Raw genomic sequence first — 8,310 nt, 5'->3', positions numbered from 1 at the left:
AACAGTTTCCTCCTCCATGATGGTGTCTCTTGTGTAAATCTGTATCTATGGTAGTAATTGAGGATGAATACCGGCATTAGAATTCCATATAAACCTTTTTCGGTTTCGGCATGCAGTTCAGATCAATTCGACTAAGTGATCGTTCACCGAATATTACTTGTAACTCGCTGTACTAGACTAGCTGGTAAACCAACTGAAAGCAAGAAACTTGTATAAAACCAATAGATTTGTTAAGCCCAGCAATAAGTTTGTCTAGTACCAATAATCCGACTTGATCATCGACCAATGAAGCAATTACAAATAAAGAAAAACTACGTGCAAATTGGCGGCTATTTTTACGTTAAATTACGTTATTTTAATTGGCAAAATAGAAATTTTTGATGTGCATTTGTGATTGAATACCGCTTGTTTGTAAAAATTAAGGAAATAAAGCGGCTGTAACAGCAACCTTTTGTTTAAATAAGCTGAACGTCATTCGAAGCTAAGTAAAAATTGAAGAAGTGCTTCACATATTTTTCCATTTTACATAACTGTAATTTTCTATTGCCGCTAGCAATTGTTTTGTAATAACATCTTAAAAGTTGGCGTAAAAACGATCTGACTGTTTACATAGTTTATCTAAAATTAGCAGAAGTTATCTTCACTATGACTCATTGAAGCTACATTGTACAGTATACTTAGTCAGAAACGATAGATATTATATGATATGCAGAAACGACTATAGAACAATAATTAGGTAGCTAATAGCAAGCAATACGGAAACGAGAAGCGTCCACTGGATTTAGTTGCAAATCATTAAAATTATATAAAAAAAAATTTTGATTTAATATCCTCATTCCATCATTCATTTCTTGACTTTTCCTGTTTTTTTTTTGTTTTGTTTTTTTGTAAGACAAACGTGAGAAATTTGGTTAAAAATACATCTACATAAATAATTAAATTTCACATATTTGCTAGAAAAATCATTTAATTGATGACCATTGTTTTCAAGCAATCGTAGAAAAAACAATGATTGTAATTTTTTCGATACTTGTGATCTCTTTGATTTCTGAGGGTAAGTAGATCTATGTTTTCTTGATTTATTTCAAGCTATGTTTAAATAGATGCCTAACTATGACGCTTTCTGCTAAGCTTAGAAGTGATTCCTGTGTAAAATGTGCAGAATCGATGCTGTTTAATTGCAACCAAAAGTATTCCAACGTGGTTTCACGTCGCTCACGGCATTTTTCTACGTATCTGAAACAAATAATTAGTCAGTATTAGTAACTGTCTATGCATTTTGTGAATAAATTGTCCTATCACTTTTGATTTTCTTCGGGATTTACAGAAACTTATTCAATTTCTCACTCCATGGTGCCGTGGCCTATAATCTTTGTGGCTAATATACTTTACAGTGTTCACATTTTATCTGGCAAATTTTTGTAACAATAATTTCTATATATGAAATAAAAAGAACAATAAAATCAAGTAAGCATAGTACTAGAACTAGACGGCACCTTGTTGGTAATAGATACCGTGAATTTGGGCTTATTCAATAAAATATTTACACGCATTCACATACCTTCCCGCTTTATACATGAACGCGTGTCTATCAATCCGTACATTTCTTTTAGGAGTATCGGATGATGTATTTGACCCTAGTACGTGTGGAGAAATAAATCTAAAGGAAACTTCAGGTTGGATCACTAGTCCTCGATATCCCAACAAATATGTTCAAAACACATTTTGTGAATGGATAATAAATGCAAAACCAGACCATGTTGTAGAAATAAAATTCCATGATTTTGAACTTGGAAACAAAAACAATCTTGATGATTATGTTTTGGTGAGTCGATATTTTCTTTTAATCTAAATACAAATGCAAATGATCGCGACAGATAGTGACAATGGGCGGGCAAAAATGCTTCGTTTAGTGAAGAACCGTGAGAGTTACAGAGGAGTTGTGACCCGGTAACTTAAAGAACAAACGGAAAAATATTGCTATTTGCAACAAATTAAGTCATAGCAAATGTTCGAATGCGGTCGCATAAGTGAAGAAAACACTGTAATTTATGTCGTGCCCAGAGGATTAAAAACAAATTTAAAAGACTTTTTCCGCTTTTCCTCAATGTTTTATAATTACTAAAATTCAATTTTTTGTTACTTGTTCCATGTACTTTTCGTTTTCACGACTTTCTGAATATAGTGGTATCGATTGCCGCATGATTGCTATTATCAATACCGACAATATGAAAATTCTGATATAATATTGCGATACGGTGCTTGATTTGTGATGCAAGTATTTTGATAAGATTAGTAACGCATGCAATTTTTCAGATTTACGAAGAAGTTAATGGCGAGGACGGGGGAAGCCCCACAAAATACTTTGACGGTTCCTTGACATTGAACCCAAATATGAGTGTTACTTACAGATCAAAATCTAATTTTGTAATTGTTCAATTTTCAAGCGGAAGCAGAATGAATTTTAAAGGATTTAATGCATCTTATCGCAGTAAGTAAAGTAAAAACAAATGCATCGATAGAATAAGAATAATGGGAATGTGTTGTAGTGTGTGATCAGTACAGTCTGTAAAAGTGTGATAACTTCTGAGCCTTGGGAGTTCTCTTGAATCCAAGAAATCCATCATTACTTTTTGTTAAATGATGTACATTCCCACACTTTCTTATCAAGCTTAGACTGTTTTACTAAAAACATGGTCACTGTAACGAATCGTGTTTCCAGAAACTATCTAAATTTTGTAGCATTGCGTTGCATTTGAATATATATATCAAGTGCTTCTTGTTAGACACAAACACAAAATCACAGAAAACAGTACAGATGAGTAGCAAATGTACACAATTTCTAAATGTGTGCCAGTGTTATTAAATAGTATTGAATCTTTGACCTCAATAATATTTTAAACTTTTCATTTTTTGCGTCATCTGATTTGTGAACGCTAAATCGGGATAAGTAATAAACGACATTCGATTTTCTCATCATAAATTGGTCGAATATGCTTTATACTTGTATACACAAATATATATATCTGATTTGGCAAATATGAATCTTGAATACGAACCTTCTATCGTAGCATAGCGTGATCTACAAAGTTGGTGACTTGCTGTCCTTACCTAGTACCTTGATATTACACAACTGAAAGTATTTTTTTACATTACATGTTATGACACGTATTGCGACAAGGACTCTTTGGCTGCTGACGGGGCCATAGATTTGGACTTCACATTTTGTAACAGGGGAACAAACAGAAAAAACTTTTACAAGCAGTGTTACGTTTGGTGTAACAGCAAATATATGTTGTCGTCAAACTCTACAAAAGTCGTATGCCAAGATGGTTCATTTCAACCACAAAATGTTTGCGATTTGATACCATACAAAGTTACAGAATGCGAGAATACGAATCTGGTACGTTCTTTATTCGTCTATTAATAGCTGATACGATAAGCAACCTGCATCTGCAATAAGTAACTGGTTAATTATACACATACCCGACACGGACCGTTATACTGGCAATAGAGCACGGGCCGCCATATGATTAGGTCGCCTGATCGGGTTTCCTCTCCCCGGGATAAATACGAAAATCGCAATATCATACGTTTATCGCATTGAAAAGAAAAGAAATTTTAGTGTTAACAACAAGTCTGCATTCCCACACCTGACAAAATCATGAAATTATTCATTTCTCCGTAAACACACATCTTTACCTGAACACAATAACGTGCAACATAATCAGACTGAATCATTGACTATAGCCAAACTTAATTGGACAGTCCATTGCCGCTAAACGATAATAAGTGATTACAACACAAAAACAATAATGTAATAATGACAGGATATAAACAAAAGAATCCAACATGTAGCACTCTGCAACAGGAATAACTAAACTAAATTCGGACCTCTTGAAGTATGTGCACCAAGATGGCGCACAACCTGAACATAGTATATGTACAAGGTTAGGGTTCAGGTTGTGCGCCATCTTGGTGCACATACTTCGGGAGCGCCCTAAATTCTTATAACAACTGTATTAAATACAAGAGATAATTCTTGAGTCTGACTTGATTATTTAATTGTTTAAAATAATTGACTCCTTATATTTTTAGAAAAACTGTCCTTACGTTCCAAAGGAACTTGCAGATTATTGGAGAAGGAAAGAGCCATTGGGTCCCGATGATGCAGAAGGGGTAGATTTCGACCTGTTTCCGGATATACAGGTATCTGTAATGTGTTATGACAGGGTGGACCAAACTGCGACCCGCCGACACATTCCGTGCTGCCCGCATAACAATTTTGGCGTACACTACTAAGCCATTGGCAGATATTTGTATTTATAAGCTGAGTAATTTTGATTTATTTTTAAACTATTCCAACTGGGAATAGTGCTTTTCCTGATCCCGATGTCGGGATTGATGTTAGTTAAAATAAACGTCGAGACGGGGCTATATGTGAATGATGTCCTGTGATCGGTAAAAGGAGAATGAATTGTCTTGTGCAGACAAGACCAAGCCGATGAAATGAGCTTGCGTTAAGTAACTCCTCATTTGAAAAGACGTTTCGTGCCTTTATTTTAGTCAAAACACTCCTCTATTTTCAAGCGTTGGCCATTGACAGCAGTGACGAACTGCAGAGTTGACTTAGCGCCGCGCAATCCAGTTTTTTCATTTATCTGAGTACGAGGTCCCAAGTTAGACGGACTTGGTTGTTATTTGATGGTAGCACTAGGCCTGCTCACGCTACAAGATATAAATTCATCATGCAATGAGTGTAGAAAAAAAGGTGACCGAAGTAAACTGAGAGTAAACGTATTTCCTAACTCACAACAACGCGATGTGTTTTCAAGTAATATCTGTTACAAAATAATATAATTTTAAGCGACATTACACAACCAAACACGAGAAAATACCACGGGAAGCAATTTTAAAATAACTAAAGACTTTATATAGTTTCCTTTGAAAATTGATTAGAACGACAAACTCTTATTTTTAAATATATTTAAAGTGAGTAAACTATATTTTGATCACTTTTGGGTTTTCTCCGACTGCGGCCCGCGATACCTCCTCAAAAGTTTTTGCGGCCCTATGAACTCGCAACTTTGGACCACCCTGTGTAATGATATTTAAATATGCTGTTCTACAACTTGAAACAGGGCTCTATTCGCAAATGTCACAAATCTATACTCATGCTTATTACATGCCACACGACATTAATTTCTAACAGCGTGTATAACATGATATTTTAAAATACTCCTATAGAAAAAATTCAAGTTTATGAACGTAATTATTGGGGACATGATATTCAGTTGATAAAATTATCGAGCCCATAAATTTTATTATGACTCAAATGAAGTTTACCACTTCAAACATCACCACTCAAAGATATGTCACTAAATTTATACATCCTAAACTAGTTAATAATTTAATTTTAAGAAAAAAGCTACTGGTTCAAGAAGCATACGTGGCCAATTCATAGAAACAAGTTGCATTGACAAATTGATTGGATACAGTTATTGCAAAAGAAAGCCAAACAAAAAATTTGCTTTCAAATGTAACGTTTTTACCAAGATTCCCAAACTGAAACCAGCAATAGGTAAAGTGACGAATTTATTCAAAATATCTTTTTTACCTAAAAAATATCATTGTAAAACACCAATATTCTTTAGCCTTTGTTTTTATAGACGTTTAATACGAAGTTCATTTGAGATGAAATTAACAATAACATATAATCTTTGATGGCCTGCTGCATTATGTTCTATAAATACGATAACTTTATTTAGGAAACTTTGTTTGTTCCATTCAACTCCAACTCGACCGATCTTGAAGTCTGGCAAGACATAAAATTTCAGAAACTTTGTTTGTTTCATTTAACTCCAACTCGACCGGATCTTGAAGTCTGGCAAAACATAAATTTTCAGAATGTTTGTTTGTTTCATTTAACTCCAACTCGACACGATCTTGAAGTCTGGCAAGACATAAATTTTCAGAAATTTTGTTTGTTTCATTTAACTCCAACTCGACCGGATCTTGAAGTCTGGCAAGACATAAAATTTCAGAATTTTTGTTTGTTTTATTTAACTCCAACTCGACCGGATCTTGAAGACTGGCAAAACATAAATTTTCAGAATTTCCGTTGTTTTATTTAACTCAAACTCGACCGGATCTTGAAGTCTGGCAAGACATAAAATTTCAGAAACTTTCTTTGTTCCATTTAACTCCAACTCGACCGGATCTTGAAGTCTGGCAAGACATAAAATTTCAGAAACTTTCTTTGTTTCATTTAACTCCAAATCAACCGGATTTTGAAGTCTGGCAAAACATAAATTTTCAGAATTTTTGTTTGTTTTATTTAACTCCAACTCGACCGGATCTTGAAGTCTGGCAAGACATAAAATTTCAGAAACTTTCTTTGTTCCATTTAACTCCAACTCGACCGGATCTTGAAGTCTGGCAAGACATAAAATTTCAGAAACTTTGTTTGTTTCATTTAACTCCAACTCAACCGGATTTTGAAGTCTGGCAAGACATAAAGTTTCAGAAACTTTGTTTGTTTCATTTAACTCCAACTCAACCGGATCTTGAAGTCTGGCAAAACATAAATTTTCAGAAATTTTGTTTGTTTCATTTAACCCCAACTCGACCGGATCTTGAAGTCTGGCAAGACATAAATTTTCAGAAATTTTGTTTGTTCCATGCAACTCCAACCGGATCTTGAAGTTTTTTCTTATATTTCAGGGGACAAAAAAATGGAAGCGTGCTATAAATGTCGTGCTATTCAATGCACCGCTACGATATACCTTTGATAATGCATGGTAATGACGTTCATGCTTAATAGAAATGAATAAAAAACATTTTTTCTGGATTTTTCTGTTTATAACTCATGACGTTATTGTTGCGTTTGTTACTTTTTTACCATGTGGTGGTTACCGCATTACTGCGGTGGTTATTTGAAGACGAGAAGAATATTTGAAGTCTTTCAATTGCTCGGCACGCATGTGGAGCTTGGCTGTCTCTCCTGTTTTCGCATTACTATTATAAGAGCTTAAATTTGTACACGATTTGTTCATTGAAGGCCGTTGTGACCCACATCTGAAACGGAAACTTTTTTCGAGGTTATCAACTTGTTCCAAATCTTTTTTCAACTTGAGGAAAACATGTTGGGTGTGTGCACGGCTTTTAATTCGCTTGACGGTAATAAAAAGACGTCCGCGAATAATGATTAGATTACTTATAGAATGGACGTGTGTTGAGAAAAGTATATAAGGAAATTGTATAAGGGAAAGTAAAATTGAGAATAGACGGCCCATTTAGTTGTTTGATTATGATGAGAGCAGCACCAATGCCTAAGTCATAACATTTGACACACTGATACAAACCATAAATTTATATTTATAATAGACTTGGTTGGCGACACTTGGTATTGGATGCTATTTTTGCAGTAGGATTTCGTAAATAGGTACAGTATTCATTCATTAAGAGGTGCTGCAATACCACACAATAGGTTGGCTCGTTTAAGGACGCTGAAGTTTAATGATGAATTTGAGGGCTTTTTTATACAGCAGTCGGATTGAACAGATACTAAAGCGGGCTCATGTATAGACAGAGGTGCCCGTGTCAGCCGAAAATATCAAAATCTACATTGGGAGTAAATAAATATTTTGTAGCCATGACTCTGTCTTCGCATACTCCTGTACATAATCATAAGATAACGAAAAGCAATGAAACTAGAAAAAGAGCGACATCCATTCCCGCAACCTTATCGTTGAATTCTAAGCCTAGATTACTACTTCAAATTTTAGGAGTTTACTAGTATTTTTGGAGTTGATATATGTGGAACAGGAGTACTGAACTTACGGCTGTGATATATAGTGATTTTATGATTGAGGTCAGATACAAATTATACTCGGTAACCGCATCTTGGGTTATGAGATGGAAACGCGGTGATCTGCGTAGAAACCGGGACCACAAGCGCAAAGCGTGTCCATTGAAGAGTAGGCCTACTACAGCCTGAATCTTGCATGGACTAAATTTTGTGACAAATTATAATTAGAATGATTTCTTAGAAAGAGAGCAATGCTCAAATATGGACTCAAAAGTCAAATGTCGCAGTACCGGTAGATTATGCGATTTACACCAAACTGGGGCTGAGCGGCGCTCGCAAAACCCAGGACAATGGCGTAGCCGTCAAGCTTGACGGAATTTATTTTTAAAAATGAGGTAATTTTGTCCTGAAGTTAAGCAATCTGGTGTAGACATTTGTGTTGTAAAATGTGAGCTTATCTTTTTAGTTTGATAAATTTAAAACAAGCACGGCCACCATAG

The 8,310-nt window shown here is 34.9% G+C and overlaps 1 protein-coding gene across 1 annotated transcript; it reads left to right on the top strand.

Annotated features, from left to right (window-relative positions):
- The first annotated feature begins 890 nt into the window (after positions 1–890).
- Positions 891–8,134, top strand: LOC120336839 (uncharacterized). The gene is made up of 7 exons (XM_078110115.1): positions 891–1,054; positions 1,614–1,825; positions 2,317–2,493; positions 3,161–3,403; positions 4,099–4,209; positions 5,422–5,581; positions 6,724–8,134. Exons 1-7 carry the CDS (start codon positions 1,009–1,011, stop codon positions 6,789–6,791), a joined length of 1,017 nt encoding a protein of 338 aa, XP_077966241.1. The 5' UTR covers positions 891–1,008; the 3' UTR covers positions 6,792–8,134.
- Positions 8,135–8,310: the final 176 nt, after the last annotated feature.

This window comes from Styela clava, chromosome 2 (assembly GCF_964204865.1).
Source record: "Styela clava chromosome 2, kaStyClav1.hap1.2, whole genome shotgun sequence".
Taxonomy (NCBI): Eukaryota; Metazoa; Chordata; class Ascidiacea; order Stolidobranchia; family Styelidae; genus Styela; species Styela clava.
The sequence above is the reverse complement of the archived record's forward strand: the minus strand, read 5'-3'. Positions and strand labels throughout refer to the sequence as shown.

Bases quoted from the DNA above. Each gene is read 5' to 3' on its own strand.
- LOC120336839 (XM_078110115.1), top strand. From the start codon at position 1,009: ATGATTGTAATTTTTTCGATACTTGTGATCTCTTTGATTTCTGAGG. The intron at 1,826-2,316 runs GTGAGTCGATAT...GCAATTTTTCAG, and splicing joins ATCTTGATGATTATGTTTTG to ATTTACGAAGAAGTTAATGG. The intron at 2,494-3,160 runs AAGTAAAGTAAA...TACATTACATGT, and splicing joins TTAATGCATCTTATCGCAGT to TATGACACGTATTGCGACAA.